The sequence below is a fragment of the Thermobia domestica genome, chromosome 9, assembly GCF_964235325.1.
Source record: "Thermobia domestica chromosome 9, izTheDome1.hap1.1, whole genome shotgun sequence".
NCBI lineage: Eukaryota > Metazoa > Arthropoda > Insecta > Zygentoma > Lepismatidae > Thermobia > Thermobia domestica.
The window spans coordinates 99185487-99213277 of record NC_137462.1 but is presented as its reverse complement, the minus strand read 5'-3'; the positions used below and the strand labels follow the sequence as shown (position 1 = coordinate 99213277).

Sequence of the window (27791 nt, the reverse complement as noted above, 5' to 3'; positions counted from 1 at the left end):
TGTAGGAATTGTAAGCTTTGGCACTGGTAAGGGCCTGATCCTCTTGGACTAACCTTGGGAATGCGGCTCTAATAAGAGCCAGAAGCCTAGTGAAATATATTCATGGCTCTAATAAGGCCAGCGCTTACTTGATTTCTGTAGCTGCAGTAATGTTCTACTTCGATTTTGAGAGATTTTAGGCTTGCTCTCTGTATGCGCACTCTTTTCAAGCCTTGTTATTTTTATTTACTATTATGACCCCTGATTTATACTTTGATTCAATGAGCAACGTTTACTTGTGCTCTCCAGCACAAAATAATGAGTCGAAGCTCACTGACCATTTCCTTATATACCCCTTGGCACCGGAAAGTTGGTTCGTGATTGGCCGGCAAAGGTGTGTGATTCCGACCAATCAGAATGCTTGGTTGTTTACTGTGTACTATTTTGGGTAAAATAAGAAATTTAACAAAAACTGTTATGACTGCTCAAGATGACGTCTAGTGAGGGTGATGTGTTTTGGTGCTAGCTACTGCTAAACTACAACATGAAGATGCACACTGTCACTTTCAACACACTAAATGTACTGTGATGCGTATGAAATATCTGAACTATAGTTAATTATGAATTTGCAACAGTTTCAATAAAGGATAGCATTTATTTCCTCTGTAATATATTGAACTTCAGGAATAAACACACGCATTACACGTCACTTGCAACAACATCTGGGAGTAGATAAAGATCTTTTTCTTACATTCATTCAGTCGTAGAGTTCCATACATGCAAACGTTTGGAATAACTCCATACCTATCCTCTATACTTTCTTGCAATATTTTTTTTTTCTTCTTTCTTATTTCTCGAAAATCCTTCAGTTTTAGAGTAAGAAATTTTTACCACAACCATAATTCTTAGAGGTATTTAATTTGTGATTAGTTTAATTTTATTACTTCAGCGTTGCATGCAGACCATTGGTTTGTAAGAACATGTCATAGGTATTTTCAGTATTCAGATTACCAAAAACGTTCGTATTCTCATCATCTCATGCATAAACCATGATACATACAATACCTTCAAACGAGGGGAAAAAATTAAAATTATGAATCATTAACCAAATCAGATTGCAACGAAATTAACGTGTATTCACTTCCATTTTAGTTCAGATATGGCAGAATCATTACAATATTAATATTCTTTAATATGATCCTAACGCACAGAAGCGTTACTACTTTTTTAAGTTCGATAAGGTATCAAAGAATATTTCCTATTATTGGAGTAATCAATCAATTCCAACAGTTTGGAAGGTTACATTAGGTATTGTAAATATTTACATTTCACACTTAACAAAACTTCGTCAGGGGCGACCCCCAATTCCTATTATACCTGATTTAGAATCAGCTTACAAACCTATCATTCAAAGTACGTACTGAAGCCAAGGTCTCTTACGTTGCTCTACAACCCACGAGAAACAATTCCCGACATCAATGAATTCAAGAAATAAAACCATTGTTTCCACTCTCCTGCAATTCACAACCATTTGGTAATGTCCTGTACATTTACAGATAATGAGGACATTGGAATTTTGAAACAAAGGTAATGAAAAATTACTGAATCTGATTGTACATAAATAAGACCCAATAGCAGTCCTTTTATTACTGTGTAGAAAGCAAAATAAGAGAATAAATAATTAGATTTTCAGAAATTAACTTCACTAAAAAGGTTAACATCAAAAGTGATATTACATAGCCCTTTCCTGTACCATATAATTTAATAATTAAAAACTTACCCAAAAGCATATACGTCCGACGTTTTCGTGAAGGGTAATTCTTCTTCTTCATGCTTTTGATTAACCCGTAGACTACGAATGATTTCCGGTGACAAATAACACAACCATCCAGGCGGAATACTTAATCCATCCCGTTTCCTGAAGGAAAGAAGAACTTCCTTAACACAATATCTTTCTAGAAACAATTAACTCCCTAGCAATGAACCGGTACTCTGTTCATAAATGCATTTTCATTTTTTTTTTTAACATTACATGGATTTAAAACATAATTTCGTTACACACACTGATAATGCAAAATGGTAAAAATAAAATCAATCTAACCCATATCTTCTATTTATATATGCTAGTTCAGATCATGAAGTTATATGAAGATTCATGGTTTGGAATTAAAACACTAAGAAAACACAAAACAGTGCATATCCATTGTTTAATAATGTGATAAGTTGAAAAAACATGTAATCTTACAAGTTTATAATTCGCAACAGCAACTCTAGATGTGTTTCTTCACTGATGAACATAATTCTACAAAATTAGTTCTACAGTGTTCTGTCGTGACAAAGAAGTTCTACTGCAAGGTATTTGCAGTAGTAGTTCGTTCAAGTTGCTCACGTACAGAGTATGTACTGAGCTCATCATGTTTCAACTAGGCATACGAAAAAAGAGAAAATGAAATTTTGAGAAATGAAAACCTATTTCATGTGAGTTTTCCAAAGCTACTGACGAAGCCAACTGGGATTGCTGAAACAGTAGTGGAATGAAAGTGCATTTGGATTCAGTAAAATGTTAATTATATAAATATGCGTCATTTTATATCCTTATATAAGTAATTCTTCAATAGTTCGGCCAAATTCAACATGAAGGAATAATGACTTTTTGAAGAGTGTAGAGGGTGAAGATTTTGAATCTGGTATTTTGTAAGATGTGAATCCTAGCTATCTACCTAATGCATGAGCTTAAAATTCCACGACAGATATTTACTATTTTATTATAATTAAAAGAGCAGAATCAGCGCACACTGAACAAACCTGATCGTTTGTTTCAGACTGTAATTAACCATACTTTGTAGGTTGTTCCCGTTATTCTGTGTATTAGACTGACGGCGGAAATTCTAGCGCATAATTCAAAGATTGCTCTCCAATTTTTATCTAAGTAACTTATGTTAATGTTCAGTTCAGATTTTTTGATCTTGAAGTAGAATTCAAAATTTTTCCTTTGTTGGAGAGGTAGATTTCTTCAATATCTTCGAAAGCTAAATGCTATACATGTAATCCAGTATTTGTCTTTGAAAACTCCAAGAATGAGACAGCGGTAGAAGTCTGCTATGCTTTGATCTCTAACATGCTTCTAATTCGAACTTGTGTATTTCCTATTGTTATGCTAAGATATGATTTAAACAGATACATGTAGTCTGATACATTTCAACAGTCAAGACAGTTTACAAGAGACACTTTGATAGTCTGTGCAATATTTCTCAACATTGATAGGAGGAATTATAAGAGTTTCGATTTACCAGATAAATATATACAGGGTGGACAATTTATCTGGAACATCCGTGATAACTGAGAAACCAGCAGAGGGAGATAAGCGAAACTTTGCATGAAGCAACTATAAGGAGGAGGACATCGTTATACGTATCGAACACCACAACCCAGTGAACAGTGTTGAAATCCCAGTATAAAGTTATTTTTTTTAAATGGCACTACGTCAGATTATTACATATTTCAAATCAACATGTTAAACGAAAACTTAAAAAATACATTATTCAGTGTTGCAAACTAAGGATGTTATAATACCACAAACATACAAAGTTTGTAAGCCTCTTTCACACATACAGCATAACAGAGATGGACAAAACAATGCACATCGGAAGTACCTTAGCGTTGGATACTATGGTCATGGTATGATTTGTTTTGAATAAATAGCAACAAAGTTGCAAGGACTTGAAAATTTGAATTTTTTTCGAACGCTTTATTTCGAAAAAATGCTTCAATAAGTATCATATCCAGTTCCTTGTTTGGTTTGCAATGGATGTGTAAATAATTTTGCCGTTTACAGCACTTCGGTATCTCAAACCGTTCCGGAGATATGATAAACATTGCTGAAGTTTGCAACACCGCTTAAATCATGTAATTGCGAGGACTTGTTGTAATTGCATCTACTAAAAATTATTCTGCAATGCTATAAAAGAGAAGGAAAACAACAATTAGTTTAAATATTGTCTAGAAATACGGCTTTTTCAGCAGTGTTGCGAACTTTTTCAATGTTTATCATATCTCCGGAACGGTTTAAGATATCAAAGTGCTGTAAACGGCAAAGTGACTAGCTTGCCAATTGCAAACCACGCAAGTAATTAGATATGATACTTACCTAAGCATGTTTTCGCCTTTAAAAAAAATTTAAAGTTTCAAGCCCTTGAAATTTCGTTGCTATTCATTCAAAACAAGTCACACCATGACCATAGTATCCAACGTTAAGGTACTTCTGATGTGCATTGTCTTGTCCATCTATGTTGTGCTGTATGTGTGAGAGAGGCTTCCAAACTCTGTATGTTTATGATATTATAACATCCTTAGTTTGCAACACTGAATAATAAATATGGCATTTTTAAGTTTTCGTTTAACATGTTAATTTGAAATATGTAATAATCTGACGTAGTGCCATTTGAAAAAAATTACTTTATACTGGGATGGTAATACTGTTCACTGGGTGGTATTGTTTAATATGTAAAACGATGCCCCCCTTCTTATAGTTGCTTCGTACAAAGTTTCGTTTTTCCCCTCTTCTGGTTTGTCCGTTATCACGACTGTTTCAGATAAACTGTCCACCCTTGTAAGGAATCCTATGTGAGTATAAAGAGAATCTAGTCACTTTTTTTTTTATACGAATTCTTTACTCTCTAATAACAACTGGGCTTTGAATTTGCTAACTAGTAAGATGGCATAAGATGTAACTAGTTTGAATAAAAACGGAATATCTTATTTTTGATGAGATTTTTTCTACAAACTTTAATAATTCTTCTAAGAAATTTTACAGGGTGGGACCACTTATCTTGATATACCGGGACTGAGGTAAAACTTCATTCAGAAGGCCGGTACAGGATTCGGTTCCGGTACCTCCGGATTAAGAGGGGGGAAAAACACTAACCGCTCATCTCCGCATACGTGTAGTATGAAAGTTACTAACTCTTTTGCAAACGATCTTCATTTTCCTTATATTGTTTATAAAAGAAAGAAAGAAAGGACATGTACAGTTGTTCAAAACTATTGCACCCATCTATAGTTTAAAAGGCCATATTCTGGGAATCGTACGTAGGAAATTCAAATACCAGGGTTGGATTTTTAGTAATGGCAACAACGGTATATCTTGAGAAGTAAAGTACTTAACAAGGTTCGAAGTTTTACAGGCCCCCGATTGTAACGTTACTTCTTCTGCTACGTTACATTCCTGATTCCAAATGTATATATTGAATATTTATACAGATCACGAGATTATCATGAATCACATAACCAGGGTGGATTGATTTAAATCAGTCTGATTTAAATCACGATTTAAATCAAGATTTAAATCACTTGATTTTTTAAATAAAAATCGTTGATTTAAATCAAATTCCGAAATAAAATAATTTAAAGTGAAAATAAGTAAAATCCCGTTTCTGTTCTGTTATTTCGGTTACGGAAGTTAATAATCATAATACAATGAGACTCAAATGTACAGCATGTACAGCATAGTATGAAAACAAGTGTCATGCACAGGATGATTAGGAAAAATCCCGTTTTGAACGGGTAATGGAGCAATCCTGCTTTCTTCTCTTCGTAACAATGAGTTTGGGTTTTTAAATCGTTAACTATTCCAACGGGGAAATCACCATCGACATTTAAGACGAAAATTCTTTCGTGTGCGCGTCTGCTTGCTTGTGCCCAGATAATAGGGCGTCCTACCCCCCTCTCCGATTTTTTTTTCTTTTTAAGATTTATAACTTTAGGCGAAATTTATGCATTCCGACTCAAGCTAGTTCCAATTTTTTAAAAATATGCCCCTACCAAATATCAGTAAGTTTTGTGAAAAAAAAGTGTCATTTTGATAAACAGGGTGCGAATTACCGGGGGGGATGAGGGGGATTTCCCCCCTCAATCACATTTTGTTCCCCCTCCCAAAGAAGTCAGCTGAAGTATCCCCACCGGGGATGCTCGCTTTCCCCCTCAAACTATGCTTAGTATAACTCCAAATTTCACTGATTTTTGTTATTTCTTGTAAATTTAATCTTCTAGCTGTATTTCGAAATGATCGATGTAAACTGTTCAGTTTTGGTCATTTCTACTTACCACCTAATTACCCACTATTTTCAACGTTGTTTAGTAGAACTATATTATTATGACTACGGTTGTTACTTGCAACTGTACCTTCGTACCCTTCAGTTCGTCATCGTTTGTGAATTTGAATGTACTAATTGCGTATAACAAAGCCACATATAGATTTATAAATGTTCTTAGCGGTTGGCCAAGAAGAAGTAAACAAATAGCTTCTTCTACCATACTTGGCGAAGTTCGGATATGTCATATTCATCCTCTATATTTGTATCGATTATCATCTTATTTTAATTTTTGTTATAACATGTTATTTCATTTTCCAGTGTACTCTTTGTTAGCACATGGTCTTCATTCCCTAGTAGGTTGTGTGTATGGAACTCAAAAGTTGCATTTAATTTGTGATAATTAGCATAGTAATCACTGCTTTTACAGTTTACGGAAATGAACTTTTGAAACTGTACTCAAAATCTGAGATATAGGTATTCTCTCGTAAGTATATGTTAACGTACACGCTGGGGGATACGCTCCTAGTGAGCAGACATGTTAATGAAGGTGATTTTTAGGTGAATAAGCGAATAATTCAAGATTTGTTTCAGCATTTGTTAATACGACTGGTTCTCCGTGTCATTGTCCGTGTCTGTATAAGCATTTCAACTGGAGCGGGTTTTTTTAAAGTTAACCCTTCATTTTTCCATCTTTTCGCTGTACAGTTTGCTGTCCACGCAATTAATGTCTGAAGAACTTCAGTGTAAGGTTTTACTTTATTTGAATAGCGTAGCCCATAGTGAATCAACTCATCTTCAACCTAACAGTAAAGTAATTTTTAAGTGTTGACTTTCCGTGCCCATCACGGAATCGATATTTGGAGAAAAAAAGTCGTGATGAGCACAGCTTTAGCGGGAAGTAGAAGCACAAGCTCGAATTTGAATTGAGAGATTTTAAATATTTGGCCTTCGATTTGACCTTGATGTGAGAAATCGGGACCAGCAACAATCCATTTCTTATTTGATAGGCTAATATCTAGATTTTCTTTATATATATATATATATATATATATATATATATATATATATATATATATATATATATATATATATATATATATAAAGACCAGGTTTAACTGATAATTTTAGTGGTTTTCACAAGACTGAAGTAGGTTTCTTTTCGCAACCTGTATGTATTAATGCAAAGTGGAAGCTTTCAATATGAGTGGAAAAATTAACATATGCTTGTGATCATGACTATCGCTCGAGCCAAATTATTAACTAAATAAACCTTAGAGAGCTACGGTGACAAGAGTGAGTACAACATTAAAACAGGTTCAGAAAGGTTTAGTGGGGTGTGTGTATGTCAGACAATATACACCCTTCATTCCAAAAGAAACCGAACGTTTTAAAAAAACAAAAAAGCAATGTACATTTTGGAACAAATCATTTTTATTAATCAATGTATTCCCCTTCTGCATCGATACACATATTTGCACGCTCCAACAAGTTGTCAAACGACTTCTCCATGTCCTTTATTGGAATGGTCTTTAGGACGGCGGTCGTCGCCTTCTCAATGGCATCAACCGATGCGTGCCACTTTCCTTTCATCGCCAAATGCAGTTTCGGGAACAGATAAAAATCGCACGGAGCGAGATCTGGTGAATAGGGCGGATGATGCAACCGAATAATGTGATTTTGACCAAAAATTCAGTTACAAGTCGCGAACGATGTGATGGTGCATTATCGTCCAAAAGAGTCCAACTGCCGATTTCGCGATATTCGGGCCGAATACGACGAATTCTTGCCAGCAAACGCTTCATGACGCCCAAGTAAAACTCTCAAGTGACTGTCTGGCCGGGCTGAACAAATTCTTTGTGGATAATTCCTTTTGAATCGTAAAAACAAATCAGCATCACCTTAACTTTTGACTTCACCAAGCGACTTTTTTTGGGTGTTCATCCGGCACTTTGCCGCTTTGTTTCGGGCTCATATTCAAAACTCCACGTCTCGTCACTAGTTACAATCGATTTCAAGAAGTTTCGATCCTGCCGAGCACTTTTAACGATGTCTTTGCAATGCGCAATTCGATCAATTTTTTGGTCTTCGGTGAGTTTGTGTGGTACAAACCGCGAATTAACCTTCTTAAGGCCCAAAACTTCGGTCAAAATGCGGTATGCGGTTGTTTGAGGAATGCCTAATTCCATTTCAATAACTTTCACCGACGATTTTTTGTTATGTTTGATGAATTCACGCACTTTTTCGATGTTTTCTTCCGATAATCCGGTTCTGGGACGGCCTGATCTTTCGTCATCATCCAGCGTCTCTCTACCCGATTTGAATCGCCTGAACCACTCGTAAACTTGCGTACGGGATAGACACTCATCACCATATGCATTTTGTAGCATTTGGTGCGTTTCACTAAAAGTTTTACCCAGTTTAACACAAAACTCAATTGCAGCTCGTTGTTTGAAACTCATTTTCCGACCGATGTACACAACACACTGACAGTTGAAACGCAATAACTTTGTTGGCGTGCATCCAAATGTCATGACATTTATACCAGTTGTCAATGAGGGACTACGCCATCTACCGGTAAAATATTACAACAGATGGCACTAGTGGTACTATTTGTTTCCAAAGTTCGGTTTCTTTTGGAATGGAGGGTGTATATGTGCATAGTTATTGTCGGTAGATTTATTAAATTAATAAATCTCTTATTTATTACAGATGTCTCTCTCTCTCTCTCTCACACACACACACACACACACACATATATATATATATATATATATATATATAAGGGGTAAGGCATTTATTGTCTCATTTTGAAATTTGAACCTTCAGACTATGTCCTTTGACCTAATTTTAGCCCCCCCCCCCCCAATATAGATGATCTAATTCGCACACTGTTGATAAATATTGCTGTACTTTTTCCTTAATGTTTAACCTTTTAAATTATATTACCTATTTTTATTCTATTAAAAATCGAATCTTCATTATTCGATTAAAAAAGTACCAACAAACCTTTTTTACTTCGTTTTTTCTTTCAAGACTGGAGGCATTCTAGAACATGTTACATATGCTTTCACACCTTTCTGCGTCGAGACATAGTGTGTGGTGACATCATAAATTTAAAAAGATATTTTTTGTTCTGCCTATTATTCTTATTTTTTTGGCGAGCTTACATTTTGCATTCAAAAGACTGAAATTTTGCACAATCGTTCAGTGCACCCCTTAATATTTTTCAGATGTTTTCAGATCTCTGCGTGAAACCATGGGGGGGGGGGTCCAGAGAGGAAAATGTAATATATATATATATATATATATATTAACAAAATAGCTTTTTTCGCTATTCAGATGGAGACATATGAATTGTACCGTTTGAAAGGCTGTTCTATTCTGAAGAGAATTATGAACGAACCATGATCCGAGGATAAATAGGGATGTTTCAGGAAACTGTTAACTGAGATCCTGTTTTATACATGAATCTAGGGTATTTGGGGGATATTATTTTTCGCGGGCTTACTTTTGCACCTAGAAGATTAAAATTTTGCACATTTATTCAATGCACCCCTTAGCATTTTTCAGTGTTTCAGATCTCTACCGTAAAACAGGGGGTTGGTCCACAGGGGTAAAAAGTAAAAAGTAAAAAAGGATATTTTTAACAGAAAATCCCTTTTTTCGTGATTTTTCCGCCCCAGATTCACGATGGAGACATTTGAATGGTACGATTAAAAATCTTTTTTATTCTGAAGAGAATAGTACAAATTTTTATGTCTGAGGAAATTTTTATATTACATGCGGGTTATCTGGGGCATTGTGGGGATGTTCTTAACTCATTGTTAAATATTTTCTCCGCCCTGACTATTCAAGATAGCTTGAAATTTTATACACACATTTAGTACACCCCTTACTATTTCCCAGTTGATTTTGAGGTATGTGCGTTAATACAAGGGAGTCCAGAGGGGATCAAAATTAAAAAAAAAAAAAAAATGTCTGGGAAATTTTTATATTACATGCGGGTTATCTGGGGCATTGTGGGGATGTTCTTAACTCATTGTTAAATATTTTCTCCGCCCTGACTATTCAAGATAGCTTGAAATTTTATACACACATTTAGTACACCCCTTACTATTTCCCAGTTGATTTTGAGGTATGTGCGTTAATACAAGGGAGTCCAGAGGGGATCAAAATTAAAAAAAAAAAAAAAAATCAGAAAAATCCCATTTTCTTTCAAAATTTCTCACTTCAAGGACATGACAGGGAAATGTGAATGTTACCGTTTCAAAGGCTATTTTATTCTGAAGAGAATGAGGTATGAATCATGATCCTAGGATAAATAGGGATGATGATGTAGCTGCTTGACTCAAAGTTTATAATTTACCTTTTAAAAAAAGCCTTTAAAAGGGTTAAGAAACAGTGTTTGTGATTGATATAGATTAACAATTGGGGATTAATTCAAAATTCAACCCTTATACCTTCATTTAAATGGCATAATTAGCATTTAATACTAATTCCTACTGCTTTTTCTTAAGTTCGCGACTTGTAATTTACGAGGAGAAAGATTTGATTTAAATCAAAAAAATCGATTTAAATCAAAAAAATCAACAAAAATGATTTTTTAAAAAAAAATCATGATTTTTTTCCACCCTGCACATAACACAATTATTCACATTTGAATATATATATTTACTTTCAACATATATCGTGTTTGTCACATTAAAATATTATACATTCAATCTTTACAAGATGGTTCTTCGTTTTATCTATCTGTTTAGTTACCATAACAACGACATCAAACAGTTAAACAAGTTGTCTTAACAACGAAATTAAGAAAATATCTCAATATGATACAAACATTTAAATTATTTCTTTATATTTTTCTTCTTAATTGCTTGAGCCTTTAAAATAGCACTTTTGCCCGTAAATATAAACAATACTTAGAAAGTACATACAAATTATACATTATCGTTGTATGTATGGCTCCCGAACTATGGGACTTCTTTAAATTGATCACAAAGGAAGAATCCTGGACTGTTCAACATTTCATATACAATAGCTACCTTACTGTTTCAATAGCCTTCATATATATAAAAATTACAATTCATAAAATATTATTTTCATTTTATCTCAATATCATTCTTATATTTATTCAATAATCAATTTTATTTTAATTCTATAAAATTATCGATGGTAAAGACATTCAAAATGTGATAAGTTTGTTGGTTATTTTTAGGTCCTAAATAAATTCCTTAATTCAATGCCATTTATAGTCGTTAAGAATAAAGTTGATGTGAGTTAAAATACAACGTAACATGTTTCATTTATTCGGGCATATTTAACATAAATTTGATAGACAATATTTGCATTGATGCATAGATGTAATAGCATAGGATTCCGAAGAAGTACGAATTACAAATGAAATCATAACAATATTCAAAGTACGAATTACAAATGAAATCATAACAATATTCAAAGTGAAACAAAACAAAAACTAATAATATCACAGAAAGAATAATCACACTATATTATTTGTTGCTATCATTTAAAGGATTTGAAGCATTGTCATTTACGTTTAAATCACTGTTTTTATATTCTTGCGAATAAATTGCTAACGTGGCTTTAACCCGTTCCACGTCAACCACATTTAGGTTAAGTTGCATTACCAAATGATTCGATTAATTTGCATTGAATAACGTAATCTTGAGTACAGTCCGGTATGTTATTTACTTCACCAATTCTTTGGTTTCTATTTTGAAAATTTCTGCCACCTATGTAATTACCACGAAATCTGAGAGTTCGTGAAAAATTAGCTTGATTATTTACATTATTCCTAAAAGCTATATAATTATTATTTCTATTTCTTCTGAAATTAGGTTCGGTCATATTGCCATTACGAGAAAATCTAACATTACCTCTCGTATTAAGATTACAATCTTCTCTAACATTGATATTTCGAACAGGAACATAGCTTGATTTCTGTTATTATTACCTTGCAATCTAGTCTGACTTTCATAATTTTGAACTATCATTATTAAGTGATTAAAATTAATATTTTGCGAAGAGATCAATACTTGCTGTAGCGTAAACGGTAATATTATTCTTATTGATGCGATAATACGTGATTCCTGCTGATATGGATTGATCTGTTTCAAGTCATTATACGCAGAGATTACAAAATCTGTAAGGCTTTTGTCTACTTTAGGATCAAAACGTCGATTTATAATTTGACATCCCGATCTCCTAACATAAAATCATTTTCGAAATTCGCTACAGCGCATTTTTAAAATCGGAATAATTACGCAGACTACCGCTGATTGCTTTGTACCATACCGAACAAGGTGGTAACAAAATGTGCGGTAAGATTTTGAGAAAGTTAGCCCTATCTATTCCAATTAGTTCACACTCTTCCTCAAATTTCTCTAAAAATGTACTCGCTGGGATGTCCTCAGATCTGCCGCTGAATTTAGTTAGTGATCTTGTTTCACTGAATTTCACGCGACTATTATTATTATTAAATACCTTAGATGTCGAGGTTTTACATGTGTACGGTTCCTGCGACGTGGTCTCCTTTCTTCGTCGCCAGTACTTGATATGGTATCTTCCCTTTCAGAATAGACTTCTGATGAGTTGTCTTCTTCACAGGGTCTTGACCCATTTCCCCTATGTTCTTCATACACAACGTTGAGGGCAGGATCAGGATTACACTAGGCCGTACTGATTTTCTCTTTGATGGTATTAATCTCTTCTTGTAGTCTTCGAATTTGGTCCGTATGTTCGTTGACTTGTGTTTCGACTACATCAACAGTACTTCTCATCACTGCAAAGCTATGAATAATTTGTTCCATCCTATTGTCGGTTATTTCCAATTTGTTATTTATCTACTGCGTTACTTGTTCCAATCTGGAATACATCTGCTGTCCTATTTGTTGTGTCACTTGTTCCAATCTGGAATCCATCTGCTGTCCTATTTGTTATGCCACTCGTTCTAATTTGGTATCCAATTTGAAATCCATCTGTTGTGTCATGGAATTCATCCGCTGTCCTAGATGTCGTAAAAGATTAATTACATCCGTTAAAGTCTCAAATTCTGGTATATCAACATCTTCAACTCCTGTATTGGTATTCATTTTAGGTCTTCGGTATATTTTTCTTTTATTGCGTAGTAAAAGATAATCCGTGATGCTAAGTGGGATAGTTTACTAATACTTCTGACTAATCTCAAAGTTCCACGGTTTCGGCACCATATAAATATGTAACGTTACTTCCTCTGCTACGTTACATTCCCTGATTCCAAATGTATATATTGAATATTTATACAGATCACGAGATTATTATGAATCACATAACACAATTATTCACTTTTGAATATATATATTCACCTTCAACATATATCGTGTTTGTAAAATATTATACATTCGGTCTTTATAAGGTGGTTCTTCGTTCTATCTATCTTTTTTAGTTACCATAACAACGACATCAAACAGATTAACAAGTTGTCTTAGCAACGAAATTAAGAAAATATCTCAATATGATACAAACATTTAAATTATTTCTTTATATTTTTCTTCTTAATTGCTTGTGCCTTTAAAATAGCACTTTTGCCCGTAAATATAAACAATACTTAAAAAGTAGATACAAATTATACATTATCGTTGTACGATGTAATCACCAGCACTGTGAATCACGCGTTCCCATCGATGTGAAAGCCGCTGGATGCCGTTGGCAGTGCCTAATCTCTGGATAGTGCGGATGGAGCGATCGGTCGCCCGGAGGAGATCATTAACTGTACGGAAGCGTGTCCCACGAAGTGGTTCTTTCATCTTCGAGAAGAAGTCGTAGTCGCAGGGACTTAAATCTGGAGAATACGGGGGTGATATAGCACTTCCCAACCCCAACGATGCAACAAATCAGTGACCGCACCTGCTGAATGTGCCTTTGCATTGTCATACAGAATGACGGGAGGGTTCGTCAAGAAGTGGCGTCGTATTTTCGTCTTACAGCTGCTTGCAGATTGTTTTGCAAAATATTGCAGTAATACTCTGCACTAACGGTGTGTCCTTGGGAGACGGTATGGTTTATGATTACATCAACCCAGTCGTATGCAATGATGAGCATAGCTTTCACATTGGTTGAGGTATTCCGAACTTTTGTTTTTCTCGGTGACCCAGAATGACGCCATTCGTTTGATTGCCGTTTCGGCTGTGGTTCATACGCTCTGGTCTAGGTCTCATCAACAGCAATGATCCGCCGTAAAAAGGCCTCGCCTTCCGTTGATACCGCTCTAAGCGTGTTCGAGCGGCATCATATCGCAGCCACTTGTGTTGTTCAGTCAGATCATGTGGAACCCAACTTGAGGCGATTTTACGCAATCCCAGGTTGTTCTTCAGAATTATCAGCACAGTTGAATGTCTAGTCCTGTATCGTTGGCCAATTGACGAATCGTGGCGTTCCTATCCGCTAGCACTAACGCGTTCACGTTGTGCACATCATCTTCACTTACAGGAGGATGGTCGGGGCGAGGCATGTCTGTGACATTTTGTCGTCCGTCATTACAGGCTTTGACCCACCTTGCTACTGTACGGTATGGTAATGCACTTGAACCGCAAACATCTTGCAATACTTCGTAGCACTGTTTTGCATTCCTACCTCTAGAGCATTCAATTTTCAACTAGCTTCTCTAATCTTGCTTCGGAGCGTGACTGTATTCAGCGAGCAATCACGCAGAGTGAATGTAGTCCACAAGTACTCACTCAGGACTGACTTCTAACTGCTGGCGCTGCGCGCGCATGGAGGGGAGGGCAGGCGAGTTCATGTGCTCTGAGGGAGAGTCGGCAACTAACCTACTGTTGGTATGAATTATAATGGATTGCTTTGTCACCAAGTATATGTATAATAATGTTGCCATTACTAAAAATCCAACCCCTGTATTTCAACTCCTACATTATAATCTCAATTGGCCAAAGAAAGTCCAATTTGTTTTCTAATTCCATTGTAGAAAAAAAAAGGCTTCTCAGAGAGAGATGGCTGGCCAGGTTGTTTTTTTTCTTTCTTTTTTTTCTTTTTTTTTTTTTTTTTTTTTTTTCCGTTGTGTCCTTACAAGGAGAAATCCATATATTTCAAGTTACATATAGCACTGAACAATACTTTGTGCACTGTACATCTCTACTATACTTGATATGAATAAGAGACAATATAGCTCTGTAAATATTAAAACACGCAGAATGGAATATATCTCTTTGCAATACTGGTCTAATTAATATTACATAGCTTACCTGTTGTCATAGCAAAGTTTGGTAACACTAAAGAGGCCGAAGTCAGTAATTACCACCTTTCCATTTTCTAGGAAGATGTTCTTACTTTTTAAATCCTTATGTACAATACCTCTCGCGTGAAGATAACCCATTCCCTAGAAAAGAAATCATATTGATATTTAGTGTGTCTTAAATTGATCAATGTATTGTCTGCATCCACATATAGTTATAAAAATAATTGAAATACCTTAATAAAATACACTGTTCTGATTAACGCAGCGTTGGACAATCTTGTAACCTGTAGTACAATTTGTACTGGTCGGGCCAAAAAAGTGATGACGCATTGTCAACTAGGAAGACTGCGTCGTTATTTGGGAGCAGTATCTTTACTAGCTCACCCGAATGTTCACTGGCAATAATTCGTCCTTTGAGACTAATTATACAGGGTTCCTACTGATCTGGAGAATCTATTTCCCTGACTTTTCCTGACCTTTGGCAGGAAATTCCCTGACTTTCATGACAGGTGTCGGATAATGCTGACATATAAATAAAGAATAAATAACAGTGAGTATTTATATATAAGAACATTTATTCTATAGAGACAAATAGTAATAAATTGCTCATACGTACAACAATAAAAAAGTAGCAATAAAACCAAATAGGTATTACAATGGTTGGTTACGCTGAAATTGGTGTACAATTAATGTTAGAAAAAAATATATTTTATAAAATTTCGCTAACTTTCCCAGATTTGCAGTCTTTTTCCCTGAGTTTTCCCTTACTTCTCTGATTTCTCTGACCAGTAGGAACCCTGTTATAGGACCAACAGAATACGAGAAAGTTCTGTTTCCAAGAGAAAGCCGCTTCTATGTTTAACGGTCGGGAGCAGGCAGTCTGAAGCATATGCTTCCTTGGGCCAGATATAAACTTAGTCTATTTTTCTAAATAAGATTCATTAAATATAATAATCTCATCAAATCAACGGCTGCCCATGTTTTGTGTTCTCGGTGCCATCTTGTTCGGGCTACTCCCGGCTAAGTTAAGTTTGTGGTGGACAACATCAGGTCCGTAAGTTTTCTCGGAGTATTTCGCTTCCGCCCACTTTCTCATTCCACCAATTCTTCACTTGCCTTAATCATCGTCTCCCTTAGCCTAAAGAGCATAATCGTGGAATGTTAAACTGAAATATTTCATTTCATTTCTTGTTCCCGTAACTGCGTTGGAAGATGTTTCAAAACCCCAACTCGATTGCGAGCATTTAGATTATGTAGCTCTCGTCGTTCCAAATTCCGATTGTTCTGCAATCAGTTATGACGCATTGGTTCTAGAAACCTTTTCTAACACTGTTCTTCAGTGGTCTGTGATCATTATCACCTAGACTTTCATTCCGTCTACTATTTCTTTTCTCTGGTGGTGTCTTGTCACGACTTCTGTACACAGATAAACAATATATACAGACAGTTAAACTCTGCGAGAAACTTCAAATTTCACGTGATCAGTACACAGCAGCGCCTCTTAGTTGCGACGACGGAACTAATTTTTGATTTGACGTTAGCTGTGTGTAAATTTTGAAGCGGTCGTGGACTCTTGACGTGCACAGACAAGAAATTAAGCGGGAAAATTAATGTCCAAACCTTGATATAATAGTCCAGGAAACTGAAATGAAATAAATATGTGGTTGCTTTTTAGTTACTAATGGCTACACTAGCAGAAACAAACAGGTGGCAGAGAGAAATAGAGCAGAGTTAATTTTCTACCTGATCTATCCGCACTGACTCTGATACTCACAGACAAGCGAAGTTACTCTGAGCAAGTGCATGTGCAACCATATGCTGATTAACTGAGACCACCCATGAAGCGCAAAAACTGATACCAATGCCAACTTCTTGCAACGAAATGAATGTTGATTTGTTCTCTCGCCATGCAGTCAATGAAAACGAATTTCAACAGTACATTTAGAAAGATGGTTGTCTGTATGTATTTGACAGTGGTTCTGTATTCCTTTATCATCATAAACATTGTTGCTAATAATATAGCAAACTCTATTGGCTGTTTTCGATACTTTTTTCTCCACCTAATCGCGCACCCACTATTTGCCCTGTGAAAATCGAGATATCTCTCATTTTACAGCATCGATGTCTGGCCTATTGCACGCTATAACGATATCTAAGTAGTATCGATGATCGATAAAGTTGATATGTCTCCCCATCTTCAATTTCTTAGCTTTTGTAAATAGAAGTTAGTAACGCAACCCAATTACTGGTATTCATCACTGACTTCTCTGTAACTTACTGGAAGGTAGGTTTTCCTTTCATAATGCCCACATAAAACAGAAAATATTCTTTTAAAGAATAAAAACCTTCCTGTAGTAAGATACATCTTTCAATGAAGGAATATCATATTTATTTATTCACCCGGTCATGTAGGTTTGCAGGTTTATCAGGTTTATTTATTTTTATAGATAACTTCTATATACTAAGCTTAACTATTGAAGCGTCTTAATTTTTGACGTAAGTAAAGAGTTTAGTTCAACAAATGGATGCAACTTTTTACCATCAGTACACGATATGTAATTAGTGAAATGTGAAAGCTCTAATTAATTTCAACTGTAACAAAACTAACGTTTTTAATTAAGAAGAAAAAGAAGAAAATACAGTGACACTGTTAAAATAGCCTCTGCTGATTACCAATAATTTAGTTACTTATTATTCTCAGTAACGAAAGAAAGAAAGAAAGGAAAAAAGAACAAATAATTACCTGAGATATCTGTTGTGCAACTATAGTGGTTTTATTCATGTTAAATTTATCCTTTCTTAGATGAATGTGTGTATAAAGAGTCATTCCTTTACACATACTTGTAACTATAGCTAACCTTGGCAATTTCATACAGGCACCCATGAAAAGAACTAAATTCTCGTGTCTGGTTTTACGAAATGTTGCAACCTGCAAGAAATAATAATAATAATAATAATAATAATAATAATAATAATAATAATAATAATAATAATAATAATAATAATAATAATAATAATAATAATAATTCGAGGGTCATTTAACTCGAAGTGGCAACATAGTTGTGAAATGAAATGTAGTGAATCACTCACCTCAAGAAGCTTACAGTCATTCGATGTGGTTTCCGCCAGCCTGTTGAACCCTTCGCCAGATGTTTGGTAACCGTTGAATACCTGTCAAAGCCTCACTTTGTGGGAGGGTGTTGACAGTGCACCAAAGGAACGAACAATGCTGGGAATGTCTCTGAAATATTTGCCCCTGAGAGGTTCTTTCAGTTTTGGGAAAAGATCAAAATCGCAGGGGCTCATATCCGGGGAGTATAGCGAATGCCCCAGTACCTCCCAACCCCATTGTCGTAACAGAGTCCGTACTGGATTGGCTGCATGGCATCTGGCATTGTCGTATAGAAGAATTGGTCCAGATTCCAGGAGGTGTGGACGTTTGCGCCGCAATGCTGGTCGCAAATGGTAACTGAGTATGCAGCATTGACGGTAACGTCCGGTGGAACTTGATGTGACAGGATAATGCCTTTGTAATCGTATGACATTACCATCACCTTCACGTTTGCTGGCTCTTACCTAATCATTTTCGGTCGTGGAGATTTTGGGAGGCGCCATTCACTCGACTGACGTTTTCAATTCAGACTCGTAGGATCTTCCCCACGTTTCGTCACTTGCACTAATGCTTTGCAAGTATTCATCACCTTCCTCATTGTAACGTTGAAGGCGTAGATGCGCAAATTCCCACCTATGCCACTTTCGAGCCTCGGTCAGAGCATGGAGTACCCATCTGGCTGCAATTTTCCGTATGCCAAGATCTTGTGTTAGCATGCGGAACACTGATCCGGAAGAAATGTTCAGCTCCTGCGCCAATTCACTACAAGTCCAGCGTCGATCACCATCAAGTAGTGTCCGTAGTCTTGCAAGATGAATTTCATCCGTAGCCGTTCGCATATGCCCTCCACCGTGCATTTTGACTGTTGACTGTCGTCCCGCCTAAAATGCTGAACCCATCTCGCCAATGTCCCATACGGTAGAGCACCTTCACCAGGTCTTTACTAATCCTCTGTGAATCGTCCTAGCACTTTGCTCTCGTGTCACCTGGAATTACATAAACACACGTTGTTCTGCACGCGTGAACATTGCGTTAAGGCGGTATTTTACACAATAATCACTTTAACAATGTCTACTCGCCACACGCACCGTAATATGGGACCGCAGCAGCGTTGAACTGATTCGTACACATCTACAGAACACACTACGTTTGTCATTTATCTCCTGCCCACACGACACTCCAATAGTAGCAGTGTTGCCAGTTCGAGTTAAATGACCCTCGTAATAATGAATTACTATATGTTACATTTCTATTTAGTACAGAAAAAATATTTTAATATGACTCAAGACTAAAGGAAAGCTACACTGTTTACTTTTCTTAACAATCCTGTAACTCTTGAGACAATTAAATAAATAAATCAAATCCACAATCAACATACATTAAAAATTAAACTTCCCCCTTATGTTAGGGAGATGAAACTCGGTATATAAACTAATTTTAAAAACAGATGGTGATACGCATGTCCTACACTCTGGAAACAAACAAAAAAAAAAAAAAAAAAAACTGTGGGGATAAGACATCCCTAGCATCCTTAGGGAGGTGGGAACGGGTGACGTGTAAAAATAATCGAAAACGATCGACATTAGTGTCAAATCCATAGTTTTCAGGGTTGCTAAGCTGATTGATAATAGTCCAATGACGTGAGTTGTCAGTTTGGGGTCGTTCCAGAGTGAGGGCTGTTTTACACGCACTCCCTGAGAACAGTTCTGTGAACTCGGACTATGTTCCACTTCCAATTTTAATCCATGCTTGTTGTTCCACTTGCGTAAACATCTCGTAAGGACAGACGAAAGGGTTATTTCTGATATTGGAAGGAAGACACACACAAAGTTCCATTAAATTCGCGTAAGTTTCACGAGGGTTATCGTGGAATAGACGGACATATACAAGTGTCAATTAAATCGAATAGTAGATAGTTCGCTAACGCTCGCATCAATTAAATCAAAAGCCAAAAGAAGTATATTGACCCAGACACATGTGTACATTATGTCAGCATGCTGCACACTTTCAAGCTTCAACGAAATTGTACAACAGCTATTTCAACAAAGGCACTGACAATGATACTCATCTCAAGTACCAACCTGATAATGCTACACAACGAACTCATCTACCTGATCTCAGTGTATGAGATTATCTTCCAGTACACCGGACAGTGAAGTAACGAAAATGAAACAACATTTTAAAAACGTATATTATTGTTTTAATCTGAAGACTGAACAAGTGAGTCTCGTTGCATGGTGTGAAACTAGGGTAAACTTTCAACTCTGCAAATTCAATACTAAAACCGGAAAAGTACATCTGCAACTTTCGGTTGCACCACAGGGATAAGGACAGACATGGAACTCTTCTTCGGACGCTCAATCCATAGCAAAACAGTTTCTCGGCATTTCTCACAATTATCACTATACAGGAACCAATATTGAAACCGGAGGTAGTTTTACTACTTCCGGTTCCAGTAGGAAAATAAGAATGAGAGAATCTTATTTATGAGATTATGAATCTATATCAAACAGACACTTCTTGCTCTCTTACCATTTTTAAGTCTATGGAAATCAAGTTAAACTGGGAGAGAGAGAGATTTCTACCACTTCTGACTGCAAAAGAAGAATAAAGTTGAAGAAGAACCCCTTGCTGTACTGAATCAATATCGAAAACTTCGTCTTGCTATATATTACCGTTTCCTCACTGTCACCTAATGTTGAAACCGGAAATCTTAGGTTTTCGTACTTTCCTTTTGAATAGAAAGATACAAAGTCGAGATGGAATTTATCCTTGAAAAGATAAGTCGATACAAAAAGCCACTTCTTTTTATTTATTACTATTTTTGCTCTACTGAGATCAATATAGAAGCTGGAAGTTGTAGTGATTTGTAACAAATTTGCTTTTAGTAGAGAGATAAGAGTGAAGACATTATCTTCTCTCAGAACTCTGAATTGCATACAGAAAGTAGCTTCTCGCTATCTATTACCGTTTTTGCTCTATGGCGATTAATGTTAAAACCGAAAATCTCTATTTCTCCTACTTCTGCATTGAAGGTTAAGGAAGGATATGGAACTTATTGTTGGGACGCTCAATCAGTTTCAGAAAACCGCTTCTCTATACTTCTTACCATATATGCTCTAATGGAAATCAATATTGAAACCAGCAGAAGAAGCAAATTTCTACCACTTCCGGTTTTAGGAGATGGTATATTCTCTTGAAACGCTGAGTCGATTCCTGAATACCGTTTGTCTCTATTGTTCTTTCTATTCTATAGCGATCAATGTGAGACAGGAAACAGTCGATTTCTACCACTTCCGGTTTGAAAAGGGGATTAATGGAGAGATGGAATCTATTGTTAGGACGCTCAATCGATCAAAAAAGCTTCTCGATATATCTTATAGTTTTCCCTCTCTTTTCACTGGTACCTGTCGACAGACAGGACATACTTGTTCTATAGGACTTCCGATGCTTATACATAGCACAGTTAAGAAGTTAAAAATGATAAACTATACTGGAAATGATAAATTGGTGGAACAATACGGTAGCGAAAAAATGAGAATACCCACAGAAAACCCATGCCTACAAGATTTAAAATCTAATATAAGATCTTGCAGAGCAAAGCAAAATTATTCCCTCACAAGCCACGCGCACTAATGGGTAACTCAAGGATGCGATTTCCCTTTGAACGTATTCCACTAACGATGAGAAGACAGGCATAAGGGAAGTTATAGTCCATCTACATATTAATGGCAACTATTTTAGACAAACTACCAAAAAGCTGCTGTCACCTTTCACAAGTCTAGGAACAACTTAAACGATAAAGTTCCCTGTTATTGTACCTACTTTCATAATTTAACAATGGAACTAATAAACAAATCATGGTGTTCATATTTAACACGCTCAAAAACAAGGAGACATATCAGGTATCTTTATCATACGTGTACTTACTTCAAGTTTAAACGCCTCTAGCGTTTTGTCATCGTCTAAATAGTCCATATTTAAAACTTTAATAGCAACATCTCCATGCCAATTTCCTCGATATACAGTTCCAAATCGTCCTGTTCCGATAGGTTCGCCAATCTTGAGTTCATCAAATGGAATGTCCCATTCTCTTAATGACAACTGAAAATAAATAACTAGTGAGTATAAGCAGTAAACAATAAACAATATCATGTAATAGTAACGAAAAAATTTTGCCTTGAATATCAGTTTTCATAAAGTGTAAATATAATTTTTACCAATATACTTTTGTTATAGTTGTTCATGTTCACAATGAAGTGTTAGTGCTCATATATCATAGGAATGTTAATACGATCGAAACAATCACCAGTATTTTCATAGAACTTTAGTAGCTATACTTACTAGCAAGGTACTTTTATAGACTACGCAAATGAATTACACGTGAAGAGACTACCAATTAATGATTTCTTCAGTTCCACTCCTTTATCATCAAACTGAGATCAAGCACTTTTTTCTTCAAGATCTTAAAATGAAGTTTAATACATATTTTTCTTATTACTGATATGTATTATGATATACAAGATTTGACAATAACATTCCAGGACTGGTGCTGGTATTTGTATCTACTAATAACAGAAAATTGTTTATTATGCTATAATCATATTTTGCTGAACATGTGAAGGTCTGGCGAAGAGAAGAGCTGTTTAAGAACGTGTCCTGAAAGGCTGTTATCGAAGACACCCTGGCTTTCACTATTGTGGATTCTTACATGGATCAAAGGGTAAACATTAAGTTTTGCTCTAAGTTAGGGAAATCAACATCAGAGACTTAGAATACGATCAAAACTAATTGCAAGAATGGTAGTCGAATATTTGAATGATACCCCGATTTCGTAATGGACATAAAGACGTTTCTGATGATCCCAAAAGTAGACATTCGACAATCAGGCATATGAAGGATACTGTGAAGCGAATTCGCAACCTGCTGAAGTCAGACCGTCGTATGATCATTTCCATAATGGAGAGTGTGATGCAGACCAACCACGAATCTGAGGAAAAAGAAAAATGATTTGAGCGAGATTAGTACCTCATTCTCTAACCGCAAAGCAAAACGCTTAGAGTTGAATAAGTTCTTTGAGTCGCATCCTTTAATGTTGCATCATATCGTCACCCAGGCGGCGAAACCTAATGTTATTAACAAAAAGCCAAATCATGGAGTGAAGGGGGGGGGGGGGAATTCACCACACTCCGAAACGATTCGCCTCCGAAAATCAAGGATAAATACGGTGCTAATATCTCTTTCGAAAGTTAAGTCATCATTCGTAAGGAATGGGTTCTTGAGCGTGCAACAACCAACGATTCCTTCTATAGCCATGTTCTTGATCGCTTGCGAAAGCGAAAATGAAATGAAATGAAATCTTTGAGTTTTACGTCCCACGGTTATGCCGGTTAGGCTAAAGGAGATGGTGATTATGGGAAATGAATGAAATAGTGGAATGAAGAAAATGGGAGGAAACGGGAGAACCCCGAGAAAACCCACACACACGGTGTTTGTTCACCACAAAGTTCACTTGGCGGGAGCAGGGTTTGAATCCGGGACCCCATACACCAGAGGTGAACACTCTACCACTGAGCCACCGCGGTCCCTACTTGCGAAAGCGAGTTCATCGGTGAGACCACACTTGCTAATCCTGGATGACAATGCTCTTCCTCACTCTGAAGTAATAGAGTTTACTATTCACTCAGAACAGTTTGTTTTTTAAATTCTTCTTTGAAGAGCGGGATGCCCAGGTTCACCTATTCCCACTCAAACTGACAGTGAAGCGGCACATTTCACGACTGTTCAGGGTATTCATATATCTGTGATGACACAACTCAACCATATTACAGAGAAGGACTTCAAAATCAGTTTAAACGCCTCGTAAAACGGGGTAATTGTGCACTGAGAACACTACCTTGAATAATCCTCATGTGATTATCACAGAATCTGCTACGAGGTTACCCGATTTTATAACACAAAACATATATTTAGACAAAAGGATCGATCATGCATGAAAATTACTGTTTTCAGCATACTTACAGAAGGTCAATTCACCTAAGGTGGCCAATATTACAGAGCTGATGACGAGCACAGCATAGAAGGAACCAGAAGTCCGTGAATCTAGTAGTGAGTCACGTACAACGCTGTGTGGAAATTGTTGTGGTGAACAGCTATTGTGTCTGTTAAAGTGACACCTTAACAGAGGGTAAGGGGAGGGTACATATGTGAACTTTCCGATGCACAATCCAGTGCGTCAGTGATTATAAAAATGTCTGCGGCAAGGGACAACAATATCAGCAGGCGTACAGTAGAAAGAGCAAGCCAGCGCTGTAAAAGCACCGGCCCTAAATATCAAGATCAAGTCGTGAGAGTGAAAAAAACGGCATGTCCAGCTAAGACACTACGCCTTGCGAGAAATATCAGGGCATCAGTTGTGAAGGAAAACCTACCCACCCAAAGCAACCTTATCACTTCATGTAGCATATCACAAAGCACAGTGTCGTATCATAAAGGAAAATTTGGGACTGAAAAAACGTAATACGGTGATGGGGCATAAGTTATCACCAAGGCATATTCAAGAGAGATTCACGAACACAAGAAAGTTGTATGAACAGTACCTCTCAGGTGACAATGGCAGTGGGCTGTCATTCTGAATGAAGCCTGCATCTACCTGTATGACATCAATAAGCCCATGGCCATTTTTCATTCACCACATGATGCGAAGGGCCGTAGCGAGTTTGTCCGTGAATGTCACGAGAAGTTTTCGAAAGGCTTCATGGAGGTCGCAGGTTTCTGCGCCCGTGGGAAATTGCCAATGCATCGTGTGGATTCGAAGGCCAAGGTGAATGCAGCCTACTTTCAAACGAACATCATGGATCCCTTATACACAACGCAAATCCCACAGTTGTATGGCAGGGACACCCGAAAGGTGTGGATGCATATCGACAAAGCATCCAGTCATACTGCTCGCAGTTCTGTCGGGTAATATCGGCGTATGGCCACGGAGACTGCTGTGTCTGTTATACCCTTCTCGTCCATACCTGTGAAGTCACCAGATGCGTCGCCGATGAATTTCTACGCCTTTGGCCTTCTGAAACAAGGCCTCGCGCGAATGCGTCCCACCACCATAGCGTGGCCCTGGAAAGCTTGTCAAGCGGTGTGTTCTACAATTCCGCTCACACACCTTCGACGCGCACTGCTTCAGTGGAAATTACGTTGCAGGGCAATAGTCCAGGCTCGTGGCCACCATATCAAGCTCAACCGTTGGTGGAGGAAGGGATTGTCGTGAGCAGGTGAGCGCACAAACCTTGGCCATCTTAGGTGAATTGACCTTCTGTACTTTTATTATGAACAGAATATAACACAATTATATACATTTTTTCGTGGTAAAGAATACTGAGCATTAAAGACGGGCATTGTAATGCGTTTTCATGGTCTGTAGAATTACCTCCCGCATGATATGAACAATCACATTTTCATATTAAACGACTAGTTGTTTACTTTTTTCAACACATTAAATATACGACATCACATTTATAATCATCCGACGAGGTACTTTTTTACGTTTAACGACACTAATCAACAGAGATGCCAGTCAACTCACAAAGGTAAAGGTCGGCCAATCACAATTGCAGGTTAATATCAGATACTACTATTTCCAATAGCGAACTAAAATAGTCAGTTAACTTACATACACTGTTTCTCAGTCAACGAGGATTTCCGTTGTTAAATAAGTTTCTGGAATCAACTTATTCCGGTCAGGACAGTTTCAGATTTGCTTTTTACACTAATTCAAAACTTCAATTTTAGACCAAAGATCTTTTGCTTGAGGTGTATGCTCTAAGAATCTTCTAAGAAGTGACAAGTCTAGCTCTCAAGGATTTACTTTATTGCAATTATTTTTTATTAATAACTTGTTATAATCAGGGTTGAAAAAGTTTTTTTTTTTTAAAAAAAAAAAAAGAACAAAACGTGTTTAAAAAAAGGAAAAGATGTTCAAAATGTTTTAAAACACACACGAAAAAACACATGTTTTAAACATTTTAAACAGTTTAAAACGATTTTAAACCTTTTGAACACTTTAAAACATGATTTTAAACATATATTTCAAAATCGTGTAATAACTTATTCGTTAACATTTTTTGCTCTTTACTTACAACCACTGATGTTATCCTAATTTTTTAACAACCGGTTCTGTATATATATATATAACTCTCTTAGGAAACAAACTGTATAAGGTAAACAAAAGTAATTTTTTACTCGATACCCCAAATGACAAGACGACACCTAGACAGCATCCTAATAGAAGGTAGTGTGACGAAATTAGGTACTACTGAGATTATCTTGGAAACAAATTACCCAAGACAGATAGTTGGCAAAAAGTATTGGAAAGACCGTAATCCAGCAATGGATCGACAAGTGTTGATAATGATATGTATGCGATTCAAATATGAATAACCCTCACTGCTACACTCGTGTGATCCTAGTTCTCATTCTTGATATCTAAGCATTTGAGATTAATAAATAAACCGCTTATACTTTGTTCTGCGGAATCACGTGTTTAATCCTTCTGCTGTAAGAATTTCTAAAAACAAAGATAGTTAAACTAAAATTTACTGTTCTTGGGTGTAACTGAGTAAAATTTACTGTTATGTCACGGTATAACAAACGGTTCTGCGAATTTGAAATATTTCAACAATCAGTTCTAGTGAACCGGCTGAATAGCACCACTGCTTGTAAACCGAAATTTATATTTATTTTATCCTGGTTAAGACTACATTGTGTTAGGTACAGAATATTTCCGTATAGATTAGTAATTCTCAACTTATTTCATATCACTATCCCTTTTATTAACCCCTCTTGCCAGAGACTTTCATAAGTACTTTCTTCGTTGTAATAAGTTTTTAGGTAGATTTTAAAATTACCTACTACGGAGATTTCATACAATCTATTAATATACATGGTGAAACAAAAGTCCTCACCACCCTTACAACGATATTGTCTATCTTTGCAAATACTTTCTACGTATTGTTTATAGTTACGGGCAAAAGTGCTATTTTGAAGGCACAAGCACTTAAGAAAAAGAAAGATATAAGGAAATAATTTAAATGTTGGTATCTTATTAAACAATATTTTGTTAATTTGGTTGCTATGACGACTTGTTTATCTTTTTGATGACGTTCCTATGGCAATGTAGAAAAAAAAGATATAAAGAAAAGAACGAAGTGCCATATTGTGTAGATTGGTTGTACGATATTGAAATGAAACAATATGATATATTTTGAAAGTGAATTCCATGGTTATGCCGGTTAGGCTAAAGGAGACGGTGATGATGAGAGATGAGTGAAATGGTGGAATGAAGAAAGTGGGAGAAAAC

The 27791-nt window shown here is 36.3% G+C and overlaps 1 protein-coding gene across 2 annotated transcripts in view; it reads right to left on the bottom strand.

Annotated features, from left to right (window-relative positions):
* ksr (kinase suppressor of ras) overlaps positions 1-27791 on the bottom strand; it is a 116222-nt gene that overhangs the window by 25601 nt on the left and 62830 nt on the right. For both annotated transcript variants that reach the window (XM_081771592.1, XM_081771593.1), the window contains exons 12-15: positions 22364-22537; positions 18065-18250; positions 15329-15462; positions 1760-1897 (exon numbers count right to left, since the gene is read on the bottom strand). In XM_081771592.1, the coding sequence (XP_081627718.1) occupies positions 1760-1897; positions 15329-15462; positions 18065-18250; positions 22364-22537 (632 nt within the window). The remainder of the gene's footprint in view (positions 1-1759; positions 1898-15328; positions 15463-18064; positions 18251-22363; positions 22538-27791) is intronic.